This window comes from Falco naumanni, chromosome 9 (assembly GCF_017639655.2).
Source record: "Falco naumanni isolate bFalNau1 chromosome 9, bFalNau1.pat, whole genome shotgun sequence".
Classification (NCBI taxonomy): Eukaryota; Metazoa; Chordata; class Aves; order Falconiformes; family Falconidae; genus Falco; species Falco naumanni.
Genome location: NC_054062.1, coordinates 9,349,064 through 9,375,572, shown reverse-complemented (window position 1 = coordinate 9,375,572; position 26,509 = coordinate 9,349,064). Strand labels below are relative to the sequence as shown.

Genomic DNA, 26,509 nt, shown 5'->3' with positions numbered 1-26,509 from the left:
TACCTGCCACAGTTCTGTACACCCTGTCCGCAGCTGGAGCCTCCCCTGCCCCTCTGCCTGGATGCCAAAGAGTTGGCCAAAGCAACACCTATAGCTTCTGCATCCCGTGCCAGAAGGTGTTATCGCACCATACAGCCCTGCACGTTAATCCCCTGCCTTGCCAAAGAAAACCCGGGTTTGGTTAAATCCCAAAGCACATTCCCACCGTTACCAAAGCATTTCCCAGCCATCTGATTTCCCCATCTCCGAGTTCCCGCTTTGTTTATCCTATTAATTCCAACCACCCCCTCTTCCCCCAACACACTCGCGCACAGCCTCATTTACAGCATCTTCACCAGCAGAAGCCTCCCCGAAATATTCAGGGCACACCAAGCGAGAACCTACACGTGCGGGGAAACCCTCGTGACTAGAGCTTTTTTTTTTTTTTTCCCTCGAGCAAACATGATCTCATGATTTATTTTTTTTTTTTAATTTTTTTAAGCTCTTAAAGGGGGAAGGAAAAAAAAAAAAAACCACAATAAAAAGAAGGAAAGCACCGAGGAGCGGCATTCCCAGCCTGCCGTTCCCGAAGCGGGGGCAGCGGGCTCTGCCCCGCAGCCAGGATGGCGAGGATGCTGCAGCCGCGGTACTCGGGGGCTGAAGACTCGGAGCTCGCAGCCTCCTCTTCCTCGGGTGCTTTTCCTCCCTCCTCCCTCCTCCCCCTCCCCGCTCGCTTTGCCTCCCTGCACCTTTAAGAAGCACATTGCTCGCCAGTGGGATGGTGTGTGCTAAAGCTGCACAGAGGAAGTTACGCAGCCGGGATCAGGCACGGAGATAAAAGCTCCGATTGTGATTGAAAGTGAGAGCAAAAGGGATTTCAGCCTCGGCATTAACTTGCGAGGGGAGCCGGGGATTGCACAAAGCTTTCCCGGCCATCTGCCCTTGGGAGCCGGCGGCGTAGCGGCTGCCCGCCGGGCTGGGGGGGGAGGGGGGGGTGTTGGGGGGTTCCCCCCCGGCCCCGAAGTTCGCTGCTCCGTTGGGAGCCCCGCGCCGCAAAGCTCCCTCCCGGTAAGGACCTGCAGCGCCGAGCGCCGGCCAGCGCGGGGGGGGGGTGGTGGTGTTGGGGGTTGGGGGGGGCGCGAGGGGGCGGCAGCGGCCAGCGCGCGGTGCCGGCAGCTGCCCCCAGCCCCCAAACAGCAACCCCCTCCCTTTTCCCGGAGTTTGTCCGGGGTGTCCCGCCGGGTGCCCCCCCGTCGGGAGCAGCCCCGCTCCCCGCACCCCGACGGGCTCTAGCTGCTCCCGCCGGAGTTCGCAGCCGGGGGTCTGCCCGGGCAGGGATGCTCGGGAGGCAGCTCCGCGCCGCCGATTTTGAAGGCAGCCCTTTGCAGCCTCCCTAAGTCCTTTCCTGTAAAAGAAACCGGGGGCGGCGAGGCGGGGGTGGGGGTATCGGTTTGCCTGGAGCCACAAACACGTTACGGGGAGCGGCTGGGGGGGAGCCCGGCAGTTCCGGGGGGCTCCGCAGCCTCCGCCGGGGGGCTCGGCGCTGCCCCCGCACAGGCAGCGCGGCTGCGCCCCACTTTGCCGCTGAGGCTGGAGGGGAAGGGATGGGCAGCCGGGAGAAGAGGGAAAAACCCTCCCTGCGGGGGATGGAGGGGAAGGGGGGGGTGATTTGGAGGCAACGCTTCTGAAAGAAAATTGAAAACTCCTTCATTGAGTTTACTTTCTGTTCTTAATTCCTGAGCGGCTCAGTTGTTGCTCAGCATTGTCCCTCTATTTCAGGGGGTGTTAATCCAATAATATATATATATATATATATATAAAAGCAACCAGCTAAGTCAAGACACAATCTAATTTTGTGTTTTCAATACTCTGGCTATCAGTCCCCAGCGACTGCCGAGTACTCCGCAAAGAAAACAAAGAGCGCTGACTCTATTTGTTCCCATGAACTGCAGTTTCTTAATAATAGCAAGCGAAGATTTATTTTCTAAGAGTCAAACCGAAGCAAGCAGGGCAAAATCCTTAATTTGGAGTCTGTCTCCCCCCCCCCCCGGTTTGCGGCATGCTGGCTTATTTCAGAGCAGCGCTGTGTAACTATTTCTGCAAAGGGACCATACCAGCTAAGTGTTGCACCACAGACTTCGCAGAGAACCTGCACGCCTGCCTGATTGACTGACAGTAAATACGTTTTCCGGCAGATTTTTATTTCCCTGGGAATCTATGACATTTAGCTAGCATAACAAGACACTAATAGATATATAGATCCTTTCTTCCTAGGTTTTTCTCTATCAGCTGTTCGAGTGCAAAATATAATTGTTAAGGCTATGAAAATAAATCCATAAACTTAACAGCACTGGAGTCATCATTAAAACTGCCCTGCTTGTTCTCTTCACAACACTGGAGTCTCACGGTCTCCACTGTTATTAGGCACTTGGCTGTGACCAGTTTGATGTAATAATTAGGAACTGACTTGTTATAACTGAAAAGACAGCTCTGATGTCAGCGGGACTTACAAACACTGTGTCACACCGGTTTATTATTTTTACTACATCTACTCATAATGTAAAAATAGCAGCCAGTCTATTCTTTCTTTGGGAGTTTATTCAGGTCCAACGCAGCTGTAATAGTCTCTTGTTTAAGAGCTAGCGATGAAGCATGAGAGAGAGCTTCTCTTTTCTGAACTCATTCATCTCAATCAACAATCTTTCAACCAAAAAGGGGAGAAAGGGAAATGGTAGCACAGTGATGAGAAGCCCCCGAACATGGATCAATGCATCTGTTAACCTGGAGTTTCTGAGCTTTAGTAATTGAGCTTTATGAGAAAGCAAATACTAAACATGCTGTTGAAGCAGACATCCCTAAATTGGGGAAGAAAAGTTGGGGAATCAAACAGAAAGGGAATTATCCAGAGCTAAATTTCCATTCTAAATACATGCCTCCCACCTTCTTGTATGAGATCTCCCTCCTGGATCTAATGCTTAGAGAGGGTATGACTTTTTTTTCTTTTTTTTTCTTTCCTTACCCCCTCAGCTCTTTGTCATTTTGTTTTGTAATTACTTAAGATTTTTATAGCTCTACTGGAAAGACAACAAAATTGCAGAAATGTTGCTCTAACCTGAAATGAACACTGGGAAGGTCATTGCTCTTTGTATTTGGTGAACCTTAAATGTTATTAGGACTTTAAATTGTTTTTTATTAAATGTTATTGTTCAGATAAATCATATGTGGGGATGCTGGACAATGTATCTGTCTCCCAAGCCGTCTCGTGTATTCGCTTATCTTTTCAAGACTCAATTTGTCTGTCTGTCCCTGCTCTGCGTCTGCATATTCGGCATCTTCTAATGACCTATAGCTGCTTCTTGCCATTATTTGAAGACCCATTAGATCTTGTTGTCCAGCTGCTGTTACAAACCAGACACCTTAAATGGGGCAGCACTACTTCCCACCTCCCAAACAGCAGAAAAGCCATAAGCATCTTACTATGGATTTCTTTTTATTAAAGTTGTATATCTCCCTTTTACAAAAACCTGGCTGGTGGCTTGGGAAGCCCAGCTGAGAGCTGTGTCCCAGGGGAGCCCTATTTTTACAAGTCTTGTTGCTCCAACTGGCCCCCCTTGCTCCCAGCTAATTTGTCTTCCCATTTGTTGCAGGGGCAGCCTGCTAATGACCTCTCCCTTTGTCCTGACCATGAAAGAGAGAGGAGACCTCAGGTAGCAGCACGGCTTGCAGCTGAAGGCTTTGGGAACTTGCTGCTCAGTTGCCAAAAGGCAGAGCCAGACAGAAATCCTCGCCTGTGAGTGCCTCGCCACCACTGCAAGACACAGAAGGAGAAGCAGCAAGGCCAGCACTGCTCCCGCCAACCCAGCGACCACCCAGCACCCTGCCGGGACCACTGCGGATCTTGCCACCCAACGCGCTTATGTTGACACAACCATCCAACCATCCTTGGGGAGAAAGGGATTTTAGCTCCAAAGAGCCTCTCTTGTCAGACTTGTACTGATGACCAGAGGCTATGTTTATTTTATGTAGTAATGTCAAAAGCCCCGATAATTATTTACAGCAGACCACAGTTTAAGGCACTTTCCACAGCGACGCATTTGCGGCAGACAAGAGGGTTGAGGAAAACCTGATCCAGCACCATCTCACGGCCTCTCCAATTTGCTCCTATCAAATTTCATCAGCAACTCAGAACTTGATCTTTCTATTGACTGACTGGAGTCACCTCTAGATATTTTCATGCTGATTTGGAAGCCCTTTCATACAATAAAAAGCAAAAAATGAGGTTAGGGAAGACTTTTGACCACTGATCAGCAACTCCGGCCAAAACTTTCCCAATCAAGTGATTTGCAAAGTTGGCTTCTGTGCCGAGAGAAACTTTCCACATCTAAATACAGCGTGCAGAGTGGGATCATTCCTCTCATCATCTGGATCTCCTTCGACCGGATCATTTTTAGATGAGGAGTTTCCATGCTGATCCCGAGAGCAACCCCTAGCCCAGTAGCTGCCTTCCTCGGGGCTCTTGGCACTGTCCTTGCCCAGGGATCCAGCACTTGGCCACAGCTGCCATGCTCTACCTGGTTGCTCTCCTCTTGCACTGTCTCCCCTTGGCCATGGGACAGTATGACATTTGCAAGTCCTGGGTGACCACGGACGATGGCCCGTCATGGGAGTTTTATGCTTGTCAACCCAAGGCCATGCGGATGAAGGATTATGTGACTGTACGGGTGGATCCGGCAGGAATCACTTGCGGGGACCCACCGGAGAGGTTCTGCACCCATGTAAGTGTTTCCCTCCTCCTTTGACGTGTTTTACCAGGCTTTGCTTGCAGGTGGCCAGAGACAGCATCCTGCTGAGATGCCGTTATAAGGATATTTCGGTGGGGGCAGGGGGGGGGGCAACAGCAGCTGCTGCCTTGAGCTTTCAGCCTCCTGGTCTGCAAACGGGGGAGATGGAGTCCTGCCCATCTCGGTGCTGCGCTGGTGGGAAGCCAGCCCTAGAGCAGGGATGGTGCTGGCACACTGAGGGGAGGGCGAGGAGGAGCCAGGGAGGCTCCCAGGTCTGGGGTGGTAAGGCCTGGGGTCTGCGAAAACTCTGCCCTGGGCAAGCACGCAGCCTGAGCTGCTCCAAGGTCATCCCTCTGCTTACTGAGGAATGGGGGATACATTTTCCAGTCCCATCCCAAAAGGCTGCGCCAGCTCCAGGGTTTTATCAGAGGTGGGTGCATCATTTCAGCCTGAGTATGAGCGAGGGGCAGGGTGGTGGAGGCCAGCGTGGCCCCCACACACCGGCAGCTCAGGGAGTTGGTCTGAGCCACAAATTTTGCCGAAACCCCTGGAAATGGCCCCTCTCTTCAAGACTCCACATGGGAAGGCTCTGTGGACACATACTTGCCCTTGTAGTTAAAATCTTTAACTTATTTTCTCTTAAATATTAATCATTGCATTTCATTCCATGCACCACAAAGCTCAGCAGGAACATTTGATTTATAATTCACAAGGCTTTACGTTGTTAAAAAGAGTTCAGGGGTCAAAGCAAATTGCAAAACAGTGTGGCTGTAACGTCCCCTCCCAAACATCCCCCAGGAGCAGGCCAAGCACACATTTAAGGCACAGGGACCAAGCCAGCCCATACTGACAGGGTTTCCACTGGGGTGAGCACTGGGCAAGGAGTGTCTTCTAAAAAAGTGTATTATTCTTTTATTACCTATAATGAGAAGGGGGGGGGGGGGGTTTCTCTCTAAACCAGTGGAGGGACTCCCATTTTCTGTTGCCAGCTTTATCAAGGCTAGTATACCCCCCATGCCTCAGTTTGCCACCTAGAAAATGCACAAACTCCTAGAAAATACCCTGGGCCCAACCAGAGCTCAGGGCATCTCTTGGAAATCCAAGAGAAAAGTGCTGCTTTGGTACCAAGGGATACCAAACATTTACGACCAGCAGAACATGCTGCCAGCAGTTGTCCAAGTTCCCTTCAGCCTAAGGGATCTCTTCAGTACCAGGAAAGACATTTTCACCGATTCCAGCTAAGTAGCAGCTTCGCCTTTTAAAAGATGGTTATAAAAGAAAGATGAAGTCCAAGGTTGCAAATTAAACAGTTAACTATTGATGGGTCAGTCCGTATTTCTCGTATCTGACTGGCTGCAGAAGGATCACAAGGTGAACGCCAGACCGCTTTCCACTACACACACTGCAGCTGTTTGTAAACCCTTTCTGGCTAAGGATGCTCCGGGCTTCAGCTCCACTGACCTCCAAAGCAGCCAAAGACACAAACTGCAATCAGCTCTCTACATGTCTTGAATCAGTCAATAGCGAGGTAAAATCTTTCTATTCTGGGCACCGGCAGTATTTCCTTGTAGCGTACGCCTGCCATGTGCCGTAACACTTGCAAACAGCGCGTACAGCCGTGAATGGGAGTTACACAAATGCGGAACATGGCTCTGCCTTCCTGTCCCTGCCTCACCCCTGGCGCCTGCCTGCCCAGCTCAGCTCCCAGAACAAAACCCAGTGCTCACCGCAACGTCCCCAAGCCGTTCCCTGATGAAGAACAGAACTAAGAACAGAAGTAATATATTGCAAGTTGGTTTTTTTAGATTGTGGGGATAGGTTTATGAAATCCCATTGTATTCACGGCCCTTCACTCTCCCGTCTTACACCAGCACTGGCCTCTCCAGAGGATTTAGAGTTGTAAAAATGAAGCGGCTGAAGAGCAGCCCTGCCGAAGTGAGCAAGAAGCCTACCCAGTGCTTAGTGCACAGGGTAGTAGGTGGCTGCAGGAGGGGTCCAGGCTCCAGTCCAGCCTAAGGACCCGAGTGGTACGTGCTGGGAGGCCATCAAGGTACATTGTCACAGCCACTGTCACAGAGAACGACACGTGGCCATTTACTGCTGAGCATCCCCTTACGGTCAGTAGAAAGTGGACCCAGCCCCTCCATCGCTGGTGCTGGGCGGTGGCTTGACACCTATTGACATGCAGAGAGCAGTGAGCCATGCCGCAGAGGATGCGAGCGGAGCTTTGCTACCCCGGCGCAAAGGAAGCGCTGGGCAAAAATCGATGTCGCTGCCCACGATCGTTACAGCCGCCGAGCCCCGGCCCTCGCCAGAGCAAGGGGCAGGGAGGGTGAGGGGCTGGCACCCGCCCTGCGGCTCCTCGCCTGCCAGCCTGCTCGGGTGTCTTTTGGTGTCCTCTTATCCTTTCCCTTCAGGTTTTAATTATTTTTATGTAACAGGTGGGTTCTCATAGGAGCCTGGCTTTCCAGCAGAGAAGTTCTTACGGTGACTGTATTGCTTTCTTAGGTGTCTTTCAAAACAGCAGGGTACTGTCCGTGCAGTTAAACAAACGTTACTCTGAATTAAGCATAGCCCAGCAGGACACCTGCACTGCTCAGACAACTGAAATCAAAATTAAAGACACAAAAACATCGCTCCATGCTCAAGGAGCCAGACAAGAGGGAGCTGGATGATGTCCCCATGTGGGGCATCAGTGCAGGCAGGCAGAGGAGGAGGGTCCTGGTAGAACTCAGGACCACATAAGGCAGCGAGTGGTTCCTACAAGGCTGTACTGGTACTGAGGAGGCTTGCACAGCTCGCAGGGTCGCACACTACGGCTGTAACAACTTCAGGCAGCGCTTGCAGAGAGTTCCGCAAAGGGAGGCATCTGGGAGATGGCAGGATTTACTTGGAGGACTGTCTTTTCTGTTTTACAGCCATTCTAGTCACATCTGGCTGCTCCCTTCTCATTGGGAAGTGTTTTTCTGCTTATTAAACTTGGGGCTTTTGCTTTTTCCACCGTTTCTGAACCTTCTCCTGTTCGTGTCAATGACTTTCTGGCAGGGTCCCCTGAAAAATGAATCGTACTGTTCCTCCTGGCAGGGCAGGGGGAGTGGTGGGAGCAGGAAGACAGATGGATAAGTAAATGAAAGCCTGAATGAATCTAAAAGTGTGACTGAAGACTAATAGGGAACAGATCTTTTAACCGAGGATGTCAAGGGAAGGGCGAGACTTCAAAGGTCACATCCAGGGCACGGCCCGGGGTGGCTAAATGCAGAATTCAAATAAGAGGGGTCTGCAGGACAGGCACAGCTGGGGAACGGCAAAGCCGCATGGTCTGCATGGGGCAGAGGGGAGGTGCAGCATTACTTCACCATCCCACCCACCCGGGGAGGAGGAAGAGGATGGCACAGCCGGCAGGGTACGCCCAGGTAGATGCTGAGATGCTGAAGCTCTTCTTCGATACCAAGCAGGGACCTTTGAGAATTAACTTTCAAGCATCGGCGTTTGGCACAACAGATGAAAAAAGCTACGCGGGTTTTGTGGGCAGTTTACTGATGGGGCAGGCAGTGGGGAGCAAGCAAGCACAAAAGCCCCGGCCCCTGCTCCAAATGGCTTTGCAGCTCAAGGCGTTTTTCCAAATCATTCTAGCAAAAGCCAGGAGAGGCAGCTATAGCAGGCCGCCTGCGAGCCAACAGCCATCCCAGAATGGTTTTGCTGCTGCCTGACGCCCTGGTGAGAGAGCCCCCACACACCCATCCAGCAGCACAGAGACCCCAGCTCGCCGCCAAGATGGGAGCCCCTTTTTTTTTTTTGGCCCTCAAAGGTGTCAAGACCGTAATTCTTGTTCAGATGATGCTCTTTGATGCAGGGCCGAGCTCTTAGCCCATATTGATGGATCAGGGGTATTTTTATTTGGCGTCAGCATTGTTTCATCAGCTAATAGAGCTTGTTGATTTTGGCACAGCTACATGAAAGGAAAAGGCTTTATTTATTCATTACACTTTCAGCCAAATTTGATGTTTAGTTTAATTCTTAGCTAAACTTTTCTGAATGATATGTGGTTATAAGGCTGGTACTAAACAACTCTTTCTCTTAGTAGACTGAGTGCTAAAATTGGAAAAAGCAGGCAAACTTTTGGGCACCAAAACCCTTTTCCCTACATTCTTTGCCCATCTCATACAGCTAGACCCGGCCATAGCTTCATACCCCTGTTTTAAGTGCAAACAAATTGTTACGGGTTCGAGGATGATTAAAGTCAAAGTTTTTAAAGTAAGAAGGAAAACGAAGTTGCTTCAGAGATGCTCTTCCAAGAGCATTTTTAAAGAGGCAGCATGATCTGGTGGTTAAAGGATGGTTTCACCCCTTCTTGTACCCCCGGCAGAGACAAACCCCACAGCACTTCCCCAGCCCATGCTGCCCCCACACCTCGTTTCAGGTAGGAGAACCAGGGGGGCATGTACAGAGCCCATGTACCAGTCAAATGGAAAATCCTTTCCAATAAAAGTGGATGTTCTCCCTCCTCCTTGATTAGATCAGCACATTTCACTGTTGGCCACAAACCCATCGTTGGCCTTAGCAGGGGGCTGGGAGCCAGAGCTCCCCTTTGCCCTTCCTTGGGGGAACTGTATGGCATCAGGGACAATTACTTTGCGTTTATGCCACAATTCAGCAGCACTGAATCCACTGTCCGCTGTCAAATTGCCCATGACATCTCAGTCAAGGTTGTGGCGATGGAAAGCTGCATCTTTTTTTTTTCCACATCTGTAAAGTGCTCACAGCCCCCCTTCCCCCTTGAACCCTCCAGTACATTAAATTAACACCTGGAAAAAACTCCCCTTTGAGCAGAGCCTGGAAAAGGCAACTGCTGCTATATCCATCCGGATGAAGGCTGGAACCAATCCACCCTGTGCACCCATCATGGCATTGCTTTGGAGCGTGGGAGAAAGGGCTGGGGCCCTTCGGCTTTGTTTCCACCCTTAATCACTTCTCAGCATCAGGGTTGCTGCAGAGAACACTATTTGAAGTCAAGATCAGCAGCTCCATGCCCTTGGGGCCAGACCCTTGGATTGCACGTTATTAGCTGCTCAGCAAATTACACACCACTACTCTCCTACCACAGAGGCTACTCCGGAGCGCGACAGGCTCTTGGTGCTATAAAAGCAGAGGCTTTAGAGAAAATGAAAGAATACAATTCAGCTTTAAATTAGAGAGTGCTGAGCAAACGGGATTTCCCCCCACAGTCCGTAGCAATTTCTTTAAATGCCCAGTTCGAGATTCATCTTGTTGTAAAGTGGGATGCTGCTCCCCTAACAAGGATCGTTTCCACTTGCTGACGGAAAAGACACAGCGATAAAAATCAAGCTGTCAAGCAGATTTAATTGGTACAGTGAGCAGAAAGCTTGCCCCCACCTTGAATAAGATGGGGAAGAATAAACTGCTTTTAAGAGAAGCTTTGTGCTTGAAGGGGAACAGTGTCCAGGTGGGAAAAGCTGGAGAGAACTGGCTTTGGAGACTTGCTGGGGAGCGTGGCCAGAGCCAGGAAAGCAGCTCTTACACTCACTCATACACCAGCTCCAGGTATCACAGTTTTCCACAAGCAGCTTTTGAAGCCAAAGGGATTCAGGGAAATCCTTCCTATTAATTTATTTTAAAATCTGTATTATATTCTATAGCATAGATATTGTTTTCCATTAAACTTTAAAAGGAATTCTCCCTGCAGGAAAGACTGCCTGAGTGGAAGGAGTACTCTCCTACCACGCTCCGGTTTCCTTAATTGAAAGCCCGATTTTAACCTTAGTTGAACCTAATTACTCTTTCAGACCCCACACCACCTTTTTATCAGGATGCTGAGGCATGGGGCTCAGGCTGACCCAGCCCCACAACCCTACCCGCGTCCCCGCTGTTCCCCCGCGGCAGCACCACCTCAGAGCCACGGTCGGTCAGACCAGTTTGCTGATCCGTCCAAAAATCACCTCCGCAAAACGACCCAGACCGCTTTGCTTTCTGCTCCCGCAGCTGCTGCGGGGCTGAGCGCCCGGCTGCACGCTGCATGCAGTAACGCCTGGGGCATCTGCAGCAGCGGGGCTGCAAAATGATGTGTGGCACTGGGTGGGCGCCTCTTCCCCCGCAGTTACGCTCTGGGGCAGCTACAAGCAAGCAATCCTGATGCCCTCAGTGGGGACCCTCCAAGCTCAGCACCTGGTTCACCCCATGCTTTTGGAGAAAGCAAAATGGGAATGTACCCAAGCAGTGCCAAAAAGCCTGTCCATGGTGCAAGCCTCTTCCTTGGCAGCAGCCCCTTCCTCCCAGCCTGAAGGCGCGGAGGGGCTGCAACACAGCCGAGCGGCTGCTTCCATCCCCACCGGAGCCACGGGCCCCAGCACCTGCGGCTTCACTGCTTTCTGCTGGGCTCAGCCCCACTCACCAGCAGCAGCCAGACCACTGGATCCCACCTGTGAGGGGGACAGGGTGGCGAGGAGCCAGTGGTCACTCCATGCCCATCTCGCACTGTCCCTGCTTGGCTGGCTGCAGAGCTTACAGCAATGCAGGGGCGGCCGGGGGGTCCTGAGGTTAATGAATTCCTCCTCTGACCTAGATGGTGAGCTCCATCAAGCGTGAGCAACAGCAGCATGGCAATGCTTGGCTAGCAGAGCCCAAATTTCTGACTTGCCAGAGTTATTACGCACGTGGGCTGTTGCTGACCTGCTTAGCGGGAGCTCTCCACCGAGATGGTGTGAGCACCACCCCTGCCACCCTCTTGAAGGCATCCATCTCCCCAGGCACCCAGCCTGCGGTGCTGAACACACCCCGGGTGTTACTCCTGCAGTTCAACACCACGTGGCAGGGTCCCAGTGCTGGAAAACACCAAAGAGGCTTTTTCCTCCACAGACCACACAGCACTGCTTGGTGGCCAGAGGTGTCTCTGGGGAGAAGCCAATGCTGGCACAGCCCTGGCTAAGACCCACCAGCAAACAGTAGTTTGGGCTCCCAGCCTTCACCCCAGGCAGATAAGCCATCCCCTGCAGCCTCAGACGCATCCCACGAGGTTCCCACCATCCCCCCCCTCTTTCAGGCAGGGTCCCCGGGACCCACGGAGGATGCGCGTGGCAGTGCTGGCCCCACACCTGCCCTGCTCCACTGCCCTGCGCTTGCTCCAGCCTTTGGCACCGGTGCCTCTGCACAGCTGCTGTGCGCGACAAGCAAGCAGGCTTCGGGAAACCTGTGGCTTTTGGCTCCATGCGGGTTTCTGTGTTTGTCAGCTGTCCCCGAGCAGGCTCCAGCTGCACAAGGGGACCGGCCAAGGTTGCCTGTCTAGAAGTTGAGTGCGTGTAGGCACGCAGCAATGTAGAACCACCAGGTTGGGTCTCATCCCAGCTGGCTCCCACCTCTCCTGCTTGCTCACATCTGTGCGGAAGCCACCAACGCAGCAGCCTGCCCTCCCCAGAGCAGCTCCAGCCTCCGCCTCTGGCAAGTCCCACGAGAAGGCGAGTGCCGGCGTGTGAGCAGAGCTGGTGCCAGAGCGGGCAGCAGGGTCACACATCCACGAGTGCCCATCGCCCAGGACCAGCACCCATTTTGCTGCACGCTCCAGCATGGGCAATGGGTCTCCACTCCCTCAGTGCTGAGCATCATGTGGATGCTGCCACTGCCGTGCCCAGTCCTGCCCCTGGCACCTCCACATCCCTTTGTGGGGGGAATATCTCAAGGGGAGAATTAGCACAGATTCAACTGGTTTTTACTCCCAGCCAAAGAGTTTATAAGCCCTCATCCCCTGGCTGAGGCGGCTGCTTCAGCTCCATGTGCTGCCTCTAATGGGGTTTGTGGGGAGCCAAAAAAAAAAAAAAAGGAGAGGATCACAGTCCTGCCCTCAGGGACAGCCAGGGCACATATCGGGCTGACCACAGCACAGTCCCAGCCTCCGACAGGCACCTGCTGAATTGTTCCCCTAAAACACAGCATAAAGCAACCAAATACTTCGCATGCAACAGCAAAACCAGAGTGCTCGATGCAGCAGGAGCCCTGATCAGAGGTCAGGGATGGGTGCAGGGGCATCCACCACCAAACCGTGCTCCCCCTGCAAAGGCTTTGGGGACAATCTGCACTTCCATTCGAGGAGCACAGCAGCGCATCCACTCCCTCTCCTCTCCCCCTCCCAGCCTCCGTGTCCTGCCCTCCCCCATTCAAACTATCAGGGCCTCTCTTACAGAATAAAATATTAATAGCGGCGTAGCGAGCCTCTCTGCAAAGGCTGCATGTATTGAGCTTACAAGGCGCACAAGCTTTTAGAGAGTAGGACACTTTTCCTACTTCCTAAGCATTTTCTTAGTCCTGAATCAATAATGCACTCTAAGCCCAGCACACAGGTCGCTGCTGTTGTGCTCCCGCTGATAGGGACTGAGGGGAGGGATACATCTCTGTAGCAAGATGCAAGGGCTTAATAATCTGGCAGAGAAGGGATGGGGCAGGATCCAAGGAGTTTAATTTGTAGACAAGCCTCAGGGAAGTACCCTGGGAAGAGCAAAGCTTGCAACTCTTGGGTACAGAAAGTCTGGGTTGGGAGACGAGCTAAAAAGCAGTCAATGGGATTAAATGCCTGCGTCTTTGAACGCCTGCCCGTGGTCGCTGGCTGAGGGGTGTCTGGTCCATCAGCTTCTGATCTGGGGCCCTAGGTCGCTCTGTAATCCACAAACCTGCAAAAGGAGCAGCTGAGGGGTGCAGCCCCAGTGGGGAGGTGGGTGCGGAGGTGAGCCCAGGGCGCCAGGAGGGATGGGGTTAGAGTAGCTCACGGCGGGATTAGTAGTTCAGAAAGAGCTGCTCAAAAATGATTCCATGGGAGGCCGGGCTGTGGGCGATGCGATGCGTGTGCTCGCCCAGCACAGACCAGATTATCTGCTTAGGAGTGGAATTTTCCGGGCGGCGTTAACCCTTGCGTCGCCCACAGATCAGCCGCACATGCATCTTTCAGGACGACGGGCTTGGCAGTGGATGTGGCAGTGGGAGCTGAGCTGCTGCCCAGCATCCTGGGGCTTTGGGAATGGAAGTGGTGCCCAAGGTCACCCAGCGAATGGTGTGCTCAGGGCCCTCCTTGGAGAGATCACCTGTGGACTGGGCTGGATTCAGTCTGGAGGTTAGAATTCATCAGGTAACCAGATTTTCTGACCATTTCTGGCTTAGCCCGAGTGGGCGTGAAGGGATTTGTGTCCCTGCATGAGAGGTGCCGGCTGTGTTGCGAGGGTGGACAGGTGACTTGAGTCGGTCCTTGTGCGTGACAAGCAGCACCTCGCTCTGCATCCTCCCTCCGTAGAGAGGATGCTTCCTGCCTGGACGCCAGCCTCCTGCACGGGTCTCACCACCTACGGTGCAAAGATCAGTTCAGACCCTTCTCGAGAGGTACTGAGCAACCACAGGGAGAGTTTCAGAGACAGTGTGGGGTGAGAGCAGAGATTTCCTTGACCTTCACATCAGGTTTGGGTGAAGGAGCCACTATGCCCAGCTGCAGGTGCCTGGAGGAGCTCAATCTTCAGGAAGGCGGAGCCTGACCCTGCTTTTGAAATCCCTCCCTGCCTCAGTTTCCCCACCAGGAGAGAGGACATTGCACTGCCACCACACGACCCTGTCTGGCACTGTGATGTCTCCTCACAGCTGGTGGCGAGAGGGGCGCAGTGCTGAGGTAGGATAAAATACAAACGAGATGCTTCTTGAATGCAGAAGCAGGCTGGAGGGGGAAGGGGAAGAGCAGCCACGAGCAGGGACTGGATCTCTTCCCTGGCAGAGAGACAGGCCCAGGGGAGCCCGAGAGCCCCGAACAAGCGGTGCGCTGTTCGGTAAACGAGGATCTGCTTCAGGCCAAAGGCAAGAGGCAAAAGGCAAAGCAAAACGTCTCGCCGAGCGCGCCCCGGTGCATGCCCGTGGAGGGCTGTGCTGCGGGGCTTGCGGTGCTGCTTTCTGCTGACTCACGCTCTCTGAACCCCGCACGAAGGCACAGGGTGCCCCGTGCCAAGGGTGACCTTGTGCTCGGACAACCTCCATCCCGGAGGAAGGGGAAGGAAGCGGAGGAGCGATCAATCCCCCAAACCACAGCCCGGGGGGAGATGGAGGGAGTGACATTCAGCTGAGCCAGAATTAGCAGCAGATCTGTGGAGGGACCCCATTTCCACCCTATTAATAATTCATCCCAGCTCTGCCTTTACCTGCTCATAAACAGCAAACAGCTTGTTAGCGAGGATGGTTTTCTCCCCTTTTGCTGTCTCTGCCCTAATAAGAGCCCCTTGCAGATGGCTGGGGGGAGGGAGGCAGTAAGGGAAGGACACACGAGTGAACAAACCACCCCACCAGCCCACCCCGAGCTTCCCACCCCATCCCTGCAAGTCTCCCTGCCCCAGAGCCCGCTGCCTCCCAGCCAGAGCTGCCCTTCCCCTGCAGAGACTAAGCTGCAAAATCACTCCTCACTGAAGCCCAGGTGCCCTGCCAGAACCTCCCTACACAGGGCCATTTACAACCCCTCTTTGGAGGGTTACCCCGAGGAGGAGAGCAGTGCCCACAGGGTGTGCGCGCAGGGGGTTGCTGGAGCATCCTGAGCACCTGAGCAGCTCTCGGGCAGCAGCCACACAGGCAGCCCCTGGGAAAACTGTGCCTTCCGCCATATGAGACAGCTTCTGGACTATCTAAAAATATATAGAGCTTGACCAAAGTGGTATTAAAAAAGAAAAATAAATGTAGAAGACGACATAGCATCTTGAAGAAAGCCATTAAGATTTCATTATGAAAAGGTGCACTTTGCCATCAGAGCACCACTGGCATCTCCACAACCTGACCGACACGGCAGTGCTGGCCCCGTCGGGGACCCCTCCCCACGCACCGACAGGCATCCCGAAACAGCACAAAGCCACCCCTGACACATCTGCTGGGTCTGAGCCCCAGCTGTGCTGCGGGGAAAGCCTGTCTGGGCACCGGGGGACGGGGTCAGTAGCGCAAGAAGAGCAGATGCTGAGCAGGCAGCCCCACACATCCCCCCACGGCTCCCCGCATCCCCCCACATCCCCAGTGGCATCGGGCAAGGAGGGCACCGACCTTCCCCTTGGCTGGGGGGGGGGTGGCAGGTGCAGGGCTGTTTGGCTTGAGAGGGGCCTTGTATTTCTCCTCAATTACCTCCGTGCTCCCAGCCATCCCTGCCAGTGAGTTGTGCCACTTGCCAGCTGTTGGAAATAATCGCTGTAAATTAATTACGCTTGTTTCACCCCTCTGATCCCTCCCAGCCCATGAATAGAGTGAAAATTAATTGTCAGAGAGTATTTCTAGTTCTCTGGGAGTCCCATCCTGGCCACTGGCAGGGTATGGTTTATGCCCTGAAGCATGAGATTTAATTACCCACAAATGTTATTTTTGATCATAAAACCACCTTGTCTTTTCATAAATCCAGATAGAGCAGTTGAACCCTCAGGTCAGAAGCAGCAAGAGTGAAAATACCCCATAATGATGTTAGGACAAGCCTGTGTCCTCTCCTGGGTAAATGCAGTTCTGCTTGGGAAAGAGCATCATGTCCCAGAACAATTATTGGAAGAAAACCCAAGGAAGTTTCCCAGGCACCCGTCGCTCAGGGTGGCCCTCCTCAAAAATGTGTGTTGTAGAAAATAGATTTAACTCTGTATCAGTGGGGAGGACAAAGGTGGTTGTCACCAGACCTGCGTCGGGGACGGCATCTTCCCCACTTGGCGCATTATTTCCCGGTGCTAAATCGTGGTGCTGACAGGCACCGGAGCGAGCCTGCAGCCTGGCCAGGACGAGGACAGGGACAGATCCCTGGGAAGCCCCGGTACAGCCAGGGAAGCTGGAGCAGGGGATGGAGGTGAAGCAAAGTCCCGCAACTCAATCCCACCATGAATTTGGCTGAGCATAAAGCAGCAGGAAAGCAAACACACCGGGACAGTTGTTTCAGCTTTATCCTGCAACCCAGTGAGCAAATGGATCTCTCTCCAGTCCTTCCCTGGCAGGCAGGTTGCTGAGGGAAGGGGAGGCTGCCGGGCACATGCGGTGGCACCGGTCCCCGACATGGACATTGGTGGGGCCGGGGGGCTCAAGGTGCACGCAAGGATTTTGGTGATGCAGTTGTTTGCAGGATCTGAAAGAAATTTGATGGCAACTTAAGGACTTGGCTACCATGTGAGGCAATGCAGGGACTTTGTGAGCCCCATCAGCTAATCTGTCCATGGGAAACCAAAGGCAGCATCATAGGTGCCCTGGGAGAAGCAGGAGAGCCTTGGGATGCACCCAAGAGCATCTTAAGCATCACAGCTGGACGAGGTGGGTGCTGAGGAGGGGATTGTCCCCTCCTGTGTGGGGGTGGAGGTTCAGACTGAAGTTTCGTTGGCCACAAACCCTCCTGAGAAGGAGGGAAGGACATTGCTGTGCCATCTCCCGCCCCACTGAAATCAATCCAGCATCGCTCGACTCGCGGGCCAGCAAAACCCTGAATTATTGTGCCACTCGGAAAAACTGGATGAAAACCTATAGCTAAAAGGGGCAGCACCATCCAAACCCTCCTCATCCACAGCCCCTCCACCCCCGCCGCGGCGGCAGGTGCCGGCTGCTGCTAATGGCCCCACGAGGGACAGCCTTCAGTGGCACCAGATCTTCTCCTCTCTGCTCCAGGAGCCTGGTCACTAAGCAGATCGCTCATTTCAGAGTCTGCAGGAAGCTCCTCCTCATGTTGAGAGAGCCAGACCTGGCTCTTCAGGTGCTTTAGGCCGTAGAGGGGGCGATGAAACAGCCCCTGGTCCCAACCATCATCAGCACAGGGGAGCCTGGAGATACCCAAAGTCTGAGAGCTCTCTGGTTGGGTTTGAGAGGGGAAAAAAACACTACAGAAGGAAAGACCCAAAAGAAACCCACCAACAGGATAGATCTTTGTGCCAAAGAAATGCAATTAACTTTTTTCCTCTTTGATAAAAATCTTCCTATAAAAAAAAAAATAAAATCAAGGAGTACCCCACTACCCTCAGCTAAAAAAATACAAATTTTGGATTTCCAAAACCAGTCCAAGTTGATGAGACCTTGTCATGACTCTTATTAGGAGACTGCAATTAGAAACTAGTTGGTCTCAGGGTGACCTAGGGTTAGCAGAGACCTTGGCTTAAACAACACAATTCCAGCAGGCAGGAGAGACCCCTGAAAGCAAAGCAACAGCGGGGGCATCCCCTGGGCCAAGGCACCATTGAACAAATCACACCAGGTTATGAGCGCTGTGAGGAGCATCCTTGCCTGAGCAGTACAAACCTTCACATCACCTGCTGCTTTTTCCATGCTGAAATCTTGCAGGGCTTTTTTTACCCTTTAATATGATCATTATTTTTATTATTTTTCTTCACTGTGCAGCTAGTGGCTGCGCTTGCTTTCCAGCTTCCCTTTGGCATGGACATCTCCTAAAAGCTGCAGTTTTGTTTTTGCGCAGCTTTCACCATTCACAACAGATGTATAGTTTGTTTAAAAAATTCAACAGCTTAATGATTAATCAAGTAATTTCACCTACAAAAATATATAATTTTATGCTACGAGGCTTAAAAATGGCATCATTTGCCAGGAAAAAAAAAAGCAAAACAACTTTGTGCGCTCATTAAGAGCCCTAGAAACCAGCTGGGCTCTGTAAAACCAGGGCCCTTTATTGTGGCTGTTTTCCCCCCATTTTCCCCCCTCCCCAGCAACGTGGGAACAGCTTTGCTGCAGCATCCTGGATTTCTATCATCATGCCTTGCTAGACCAATATCTTGTTTCCTAAGAAATCCTCCTGACGAGCAAGTCCCCGCTGTCACCTTCAGGAAGCCCATTCTGCAGCATTTCTGCCCAGGCACCAAGGGGGCAGGACCCAGGGGCTGGCACTGCAGTCACCGGGACCAGGACATACGTCCACCTCAAGCATGGACCTGTGTGAACCTCATGAGGTTCAACAACACCAAGTGCAAGGTCCTGCACCTGAGCTGGGGCAATCCCTGCTATGAACACAGCCTGGGGGTGAAGGAGTGAGAGCAGCCCTGAGAAGAGGGGCTTGGGGGTGGGTGAAGAGCTGGACATCAGCCGGGAACATGTGCTGGCAGCCCAGAAAGCCAATGGTACCCTGGGCTGCATCACCAGCAGCGTGGCCAGCAGGGCGAGGGGGGTGATCCTCCCCCTCTGTTCTGCTCTGGTGAGACCCCCCTCTGCAGCGCAGCATCCAACTTTAGGGTCCCCAGCACAGGGTAGACACCAGCCTGTTGGAGCAGATCCAGAGGAGGCCACAGGAATGATTGGGGCGGGGGGGGTGTGTGGGGGGGAGCGGCGGGGGGACTGGAACACCACCACCCCCCTGCTGTGGGGAGGGACTGAGAGGGTTGGGGTTGTTCAGCCTGGGGAAGAGAAAGCTCTGGGGCGACCTTACAGCACTTAAAGGGGGCTTGTTGGAAAGATGGGGACAGACAGTTGAGTACAGCCTGTTGCGATAGGGGCAATGGTTTTAAACTAAAAGAGGGTAGATTCAGATTTGGTAGAAGGAAGAAAATCTTTACCATGAAGTGAAACCCTGGTACAGGTTGCCCAGAGAGGTGGTAGATGCCCCATCCCTGGAAACATTCAAGGTCAGGCTGGACGGGGCTCCGAGCAGCCTGATCCAGTGGAAGGTGTCCCTGCTCGCTGCAGGGGACTGGACTGGGTGACTTCTAAATGTCCCTTCCAAGCCAAACCACTCTATGTTTTGCCCCGTGGAGGCACAATCTTGCTACGATGCCATTTGTGAGGACAAGTTGTCTTCAACGAGGCTCTGGCGATTTGTCCCTGGGGATTTGCCCCTTGGGGCTGTGCCGGGGCTAAGCAAGGTTACAGTGCTCTTAGGTGCACCCTCAAGAAATGAGCAGCCAGAAGAGCATGCTGGAGAGCCAGAAACCTGCAACATCTAGTTGCTGTGAGGACACTCACGACTGATTTAATAGCGTGAGACTCAAAGTGAACTGGTTTATTTTAAGCTCACCGAGACCAAGTTTGCCTGGCTAATGCATTCTGACTTTTAGATTGAAGACGTAAATATCTTGAGACTTTGGACAGATTCTTTGGAGGACGTACGGCTTGGAGGAGGAAACCAGATTCAAAAATAATACCTGGAATTATTCCAAGAGCACTATAACTGATCTTACCAGGACCAACGGAGCAGCCAAAGTATGGCCATCTGTTTCCGCTCCCCCCTGCCCTCCTGGCTGACTTCAAACCACCCCACCAGCAGAAAATGCCTTGAGCATCCCGTGGAGGAAGGACAATTCAATAAACCTAAAACCAAAAAGGAACACTTCATTTTAGCAGAGGAAGCCGTAGTGATGTGACTCACTCTGGTGGCTTTTGAGGCTCTTCCCCACCTTTCAGCACTGTCACTTAGAGGTTATTTTTGTGTTTGTCCTGTTACAACCACGCAGCTCTCGAGGTGTGTGCCGCTCCGGAGCACCAGGGTGGTTAAAGACATCTTTGGGCTTGCTGCCTGCTGAGCTGAGCACGCTTACAGGTTGGGATGCATAGAAGCCATCAGGGATCGCGCATCTCCATTCCCTGATCTCTGGGATGAGCATATGGCAGACAGGCAGAGTCCTGGCTCCGCTCCCCCCTGCTCCTGCCCCGCCAGGGCCCCTGCCAGGGATATGCCTGGCCAGCCCTGTCCCTCCAGACAGGGCACTGGGAGGCGGATCATGTTTGTCAGACCCAGTTGCTTCCTTCACTGCCCCTGGGAAACCTGTCCCACCGCCCACCCTGGTCACCCTTCACTGCTCTGGGTAATGCTTTCTTATTGTAGTTTGGTCACAGAGTAACCTTGTGTAACTTGGCCACTGCTTAAGGAAGTCTCCAAAGAAAGCCTTGACAGGAGCATCATCCATAAGACCCAAAGGTGAATGTGGCCCGCAAATATTCAGTGGAGATTCATCTCACACCAGCTCAAGGGCTTTGGCCGCTTTGATGGCTGCCGCACGCAGGCAAGGAAGCCACACGGCAAGAGCACTCTTGCCAGGACAGCTCTGTGCACGCAGACTGCTGCTCACACAGAGCCACGCCGAGCAGCAGGGCTCCCCAGGGGTTTACTGGGGAGCTTTCTGCTGCCATCTCAAGCCCACTCCCCACCTAAGCCCCCCAAAACACTGCACTGCGGCACCCTTCTTCAGACAAGAGGTGAAAACGGACCTCCGGGATGGTCTTTTCGGGAGCATCCTATTAAGCCATCTGTATGACCACATTGGCAGTGAGACCATACTGCAACGCAATATGTTGCCTCAGCACAAGAAGCACACTCAGAGCCCCCAGCACTTCAGCTGATGGGGATTTTTCTTCCTTTTCCATCAGCCACCACTGTAAAGCTGTGCTAAGAGGCAGCTACATCCCCCAGCAGGAAGCTGTGTCTCATTAGCAGAGGTAAACAATTCCTCTGAACGTGACGAGTCAGGAGAGCATATTAAATATGTCAGTGTCTTAGGGGTTTTTTAATCCCTGCTCCGGAACAGCGTGCCTCAGCAGGAGAGTACCCCCCCAGCACAGCTCAGCCCCAGCACACCCCAGCTGGCATCTTCCTTTGCTCGAGGCATCTCCCCGCCTTTGGGAGGGCAGTGGGGTGCACCTGGGCAGGTGCCCTCAACATCAACCACCTGAGCAAGCCTCAGCACTCCATTTATTTCCCTTGCTCAACTGGCGCAGCTACAAACAAGTGGAAAAAAAACCCCAACTATCCAGCCATTTGCTTTTGAAACATCCGTTCAGCATGCTCCCTGCTTTGGGGCTGGGCAGCGCGCCGGAGCTGAGTGGCTCCGGTTGCAGCCCTTCCTCCCAGCGCACACGGAGATGGCAAAAACCACACGTTGCTCAAGTTAAGGCTGTAACAAGAGGAGCAAATCCCAGCACGGCACTGGTGGCTTTACCGGCAGGCAGTGTGTCCGAGAGCAAGACAATGCTGAAAATAGTATGAGTTTTGCCTTGTTTTATCAACTGGCTTCTGCTGCTTTCCCTGGCAGCCACATGCACGCACACACACACCCCCCAGTGCATGCTTTATTTACAGAAGTCCCCTTTTCTTCCCCAAGGATGCTGCTGCATCCCCTGCAAAGGAGTCTGATGCTCACATACAGATCAGCTGCTCGCTATTTTGTTTTATCCCCGCTGCTGGCGGAGCAGCCTCCTGCCTTATTTACAGCATGCTACTCACGCGGCTCAGGAGACAGAATTATTTATGTGCTCCTGAGCTTTTCTAGGCTCCTCGGTGCTGTGGCCTCTGCTCCCTGGGCACATAGTTGTGCACATTCAGTGCCTGTCTCGGAGCAGCAGGGAGGCACCAACGGCCCATTTTACAGACACAGAGTGAAGAAGCTCCAAGTAGTTCCCAAGGCTTTTCGCTGTCCAGCCAGAGGTGACAAAGCCCAGATTTTCCACAGGACCTCATGTTACACAGCAGTTTCCATGCTCAAAGCCCAGTCCCACTTTGTACCCAAGAGCACCCATTTGTACAAGCCAGATCCTCTCCTCTGCTTTGCTCACGGTATACACAGGGCATCCTAAAAGCAGGTACAAGCACTGACACTCCAACAGTTTCCCAGGCCAAAACAAGCCCATGGCACAGGATCCGTCCCCAGTGCAACGGACACAGGAGCAGCCTCTTCCCACGCTTCCCTGCACTTGCAGTGGGGCTCTCCCAGCCCTGGGATGCAACCAGGCTGTGCAGACCCCAGCCCTGCACCTCACTTGTTTTGAGCCCCCAGGTACCAGCATCAGCTCCCTGTGACAGGGGACCAGCAGCCCCCCACACCCTGGTGCTGCAGGAGGTCCCCAGGGCCAGGCAGGAGCGCGCTGCCCCCCATGCACAGCACCTTCCCACAGGCTCCCCACCACACACAAAGCATTTGCAAACCAAACCACGAAACCCGGCTCTGCCTTACCTTACAAGTCCACTGTGCTCAGGAGGGCCAGACCTCACACCCAGCAGGATCCTCACCTCCAGCCATCAGCTCTGAGCAGCTCCAGCTGCTTTATCACCTCCTCCTCCTCTGCCAGGTGCCTTTGCCTCCCTTACGAGGGTCCCACTGCAGCAGAGCCCACTTGTCTTACCAGTCCTTCTCCCTCCCTGATCCTCTGGATTTTGAGTCCAAGAGGGAGGCAGAGTGACAGCAGAGATGCTTCATATGCAAAAACAGATTTGCAGTGTGTTGCAGAGGTTTTTTTGCAGACAGTACCCATTATAACACAGCCAGCCCCACATCAACCCCAAGGCAGGTCTGACCCACATGCTCACGGAGGCAGGGACTGCAGGGCAAGTAACGATGGGCTTTAACACACATCTGGATGAGCAATAGACCCATTGGCACAGCTAATCCTGATGCCCACCTCCAAAACTTCAACATTTGGTGTGTGACCTTGATGATATTTCCTTAGTGCAGTTCAGCACAGGTGGATGCCTGCCTGTGTCCCTGCAAAACATGCAGGCTTGGCCATGCTTTGTCATTTGTGGGCAAAATGGGACAGCTGGACCTTTTCCCTCATTGCCTAGGCCTGCAGGTGACAAGTGACATAGCACTGGATGTTGTGGCCTGGATGGGATGAGCCATCCTTCCCACCATCATCCCCATGGGTGGATGAGGACCAGTGCACCTCCTGCCTGAAGCTGGGGAAGGCAGCATGGCTTGGGAAGCACCTGTCCCCGCAGGCAGCAGGGCTGCCAGGCACAGCTACCTAATTCAGTTTCTGCAAAGACATTAACTGACGTTCTCTTCTATTTGCCACGGGCTAAGGGTGCCTGGACAAGCAGCAAGTGGCGGGGGGTGGGGTGGGGTTGTGGTTAGGCTGCAGGAGTCCCAGATCCCTTCTGGGTGCTGGCAGGTGAGCACGGAGACACCCCGTTCCCTTCCCGAGCCCCTGTCAGCTCAGCTCCCGGTCAGTGTGGGTAGGCTGAGCTGAGGGGTGACCAGCAGTGGCCATCTCACCGGACTGAGTGGGTGCATCCTGAGCGTACCCGCTCTGCGTGGCCCCAAGGCCAGGATGCTGTCCTGGGAACAGCAGAGACACAGGGAGCACAACTCTCTGCTCGCTTTGGTACAGGCCAGTCCTGTCCCTGCTCGGAGCTGGGAAATTGGGTTTCCCTCCTCTAGCCCTGCTCAGAGGTACTGGAGAGACAGTGTGTCCCCAGGCCATTTGGCATCAGGAGCCACGAGAGGCATGGATGTGCTTTAGGGATTTTAGCCATTTGGTTCTTGCAAGGGAGAGGGGAGAATGCAGCTTTCTGTAGGCTTGTAATGTGGCCAAACTTGAGCGGAGTTCTCCAAGACTGTCTCAGGGAAAGCGCTTTCTATGAAAATTGCCCCCATGCCAAACTGAAACACCCTTTCCCAAAGGGCCTTTCAAAGGAAAGAGCACGGCCGTTCTTGTAGCAAAGGCAAAGCCACGTCTTTCTGTCTGAAATTCATGCTCAGAAACAGCACCATCCAGAGCCAGACCCCTGGCGTACTCCAGTTCAGCACAGCAGTTCATGTTTGATGCAAGCAGCTAAACCCAGGACCCAGTAATGGTGTGAGTTTGGCCGCATGCCTGCGACACCCATGCGATGCCCAGGTGTTACCTTCTTCTCTTGTGACCGTTGTTGTTGTTCCAGGAGAACCCGTACCTGTGCAGCGATGAGTGCGACGCCTCCAACCCGGACCTGGCCCACCCACCAAAACTCATGTTCGACAGCGAGGACGAAGGGCTGGCCACGTACTGGCAGAGCGTGACGTGGCGCCGGTACCCAGAGCCGCTGCTGGCCAACATCACGCTGTCCTGGAACAAAAGCATCGAGCTGACGGACGACATCGTGATAACCTTCGAGTATGGCCGACCCACCATCATGATGCTGGAGAAGTCACTGGACAATGGGAGGACTTGGCACCCGTACCAGTATTATGCAGATGACTGCATGGAGGCCTTCAGCATGCCAGCACGGAGGGTCCGGGACCTCTCCACCACCAGTGCCAACAGGGTCCTCTGCACGGAGGAGTATTCCCGCTGGGCGGGCTCCAAAAAAGAGAAGACCGTCCGGTTTGAGGTGAGGGACCGCTTTGCCATCTTTGCTGGCCCTGACCTGAAGAACATGGACAACTTGTACACCCGGCTGGAGAGTGCCAAAGGGCTCAAGGACTTCTTCACCGTCACCGACCTGCGGATGAGACTGCTGAGACCGGCCCTGGGGGGCACCTACGTGCAGAGGGAGAACTTGTACAAGTACTTCTATGCTGTCTCCAACATTGAAGTCACCGGCAGGTAACGGCCACTGTATTTCTTTGGGTATCTCTTCTCGGAGGGATGCGAAGAGGGTTACTGCTAGAAAACTAAGCTGTCAGCGCTTCTGTCGACCGATAAGGTTACCCGTGGTTTCCCTCTGAAATCCCCTTTCTCCCCAGGCAGGGTAGCGCTGGTAATAAATCAGATGTGTCCTTGCAGGGAATGGCTGGGGCACCTCCAAGGCCATGTCTGAGAGCAGGGCTGTGTCCCCCCGAAGCTGGCGTGGGGGAAGCTGGGACACGGCTTTGGGGGGATGGTGGGGGTCTGCGTTCCCTCTGAGACCCCGTCCCCAGCTGCGCAAACACGGCCAGCCTCTGCCCAGCAATTGCAGGGGCAATGCTAGTGGATCCAGGGGGAGGTGAGGGATGAGGCTCGCCCTGCTGAACTCCGGCTCACGGCCAGTGCCGGCAGGACAGGTCATCCCAAGTCAATCCTGCGTTCCCAGATCAGCCCTGGCTCTGGCAGATGAAGTTTGGGGTGACGGTAACCCCCCCCCCCCCGACAGATCTGAGGCAGCGGAAGGCAGGAGGGGGGGTTGTTTCTCCTGGGTTTTGTTTTTCATTTCTCTGTACGATGCCATATGTTACGTTATGACATCAGCTGAAAAAGCAAAGTAAGGTGGAAAAATGCCGAGATGGCTAATTTCCCATCCAGCTCGTGGATTCAGCTTGTGTGAGACTTACAGGCAAGAGGGGAAAAATCTCCCCATCACCCACCTCGTGCTAACAAGAATCACCACAGTGACAGAGGAGCTGTTTGTATCGGTTCCAAACTGTTTGCTTCTGAGACTTGCAAGCAGAAATGTTTTGCAGGTGCCACCGAGGCTGGCTTTGAATGGGCTCCAAGGGGAAGGAAGATGCAGCGTGGGGTGGGAGAGCCGTGGGGGCAGGCAGGAGGCGGCGGTGACAGCAGCAGCAGGCAGAGAGGCTAGGGCTCTCCCACAGGGTGGGCATGAGCCACCGTGGCTCTCAGCTGGGCTGGCAGCACATCAGGGTGCCCACCATTGGGACTGTTCAGGGAAGAGCCCTGGGGAGCTCGGGCACACGGGCAGAGGTGTGGGAGAGCACCTCCACACCCATCTGCAAGCGCCCAGGTCTCGGTGCAATGTGCTTCTGCATGAATGTGTGCGGAGAGACACGTTACATCTGCCCGTAAGAAGTATTGCCGGGGTACTAAATACCCACTGTCCTCAAACGGCTCGGGATGGGGTGAAATAGCAAAGTGAAGAGGGTGGAAGGGAGGAAAAGCTGGCAAAGGCGAGGGAAAAGGCAGGCACATTGCCTTCCCCTCCACCCCAACCACAGCCAGTCCTGCCCCTGCTCCGTCTGCCGCAGCCCCACTGCCTGCAGGGATGCTGGATGTTACTGACAGCAGCGGCCACACCACGGGGATCGATTCCCAGCCAGAGCCCCCGCTGACCGAGGCGACTGGCAGGAAGGGCTGGAGCTGGTGTACGAATTTATCCAGGCTGC

The 26,509-nt window shown here is 53.7% G+C and overlaps 1 protein-coding gene across 4 annotated transcripts in view; it reads left to right on the top strand.

Moving 5' to 3' along the window:
* The first annotated feature begins 792 nt into the window (after window positions 1-792).
* NTNG2 (netrin G2) overlaps window positions 793-26,509 on the top strand; it is a 51,642-nt gene continuing 25,925 nt past the window's right edge. For 2 of the 4 annotated variants that reach the window (XM_040607520.1, XM_040607521.1), the window contains exons 1-3: window positions 793-1,047; window positions 3,627-4,754; window positions 24,373-25,016. In XM_040607520.1, the coding sequence (XP_040463454.1) occupies window positions 4,542-4,754; window positions 24,373-25,016 (857 nt within the window). In that variant the 5' untranslated portion in view covers window positions 793-1,047; window positions 3,627-4,541. The remainder of the gene's footprint in view (window positions 1,048-3,626; window positions 4,755-24,372; window positions 25,017-26,509) is intronic. The other 2 variants (XM_040607519.1, XM_040607522.1) reach the window with 2 other exon arrangements.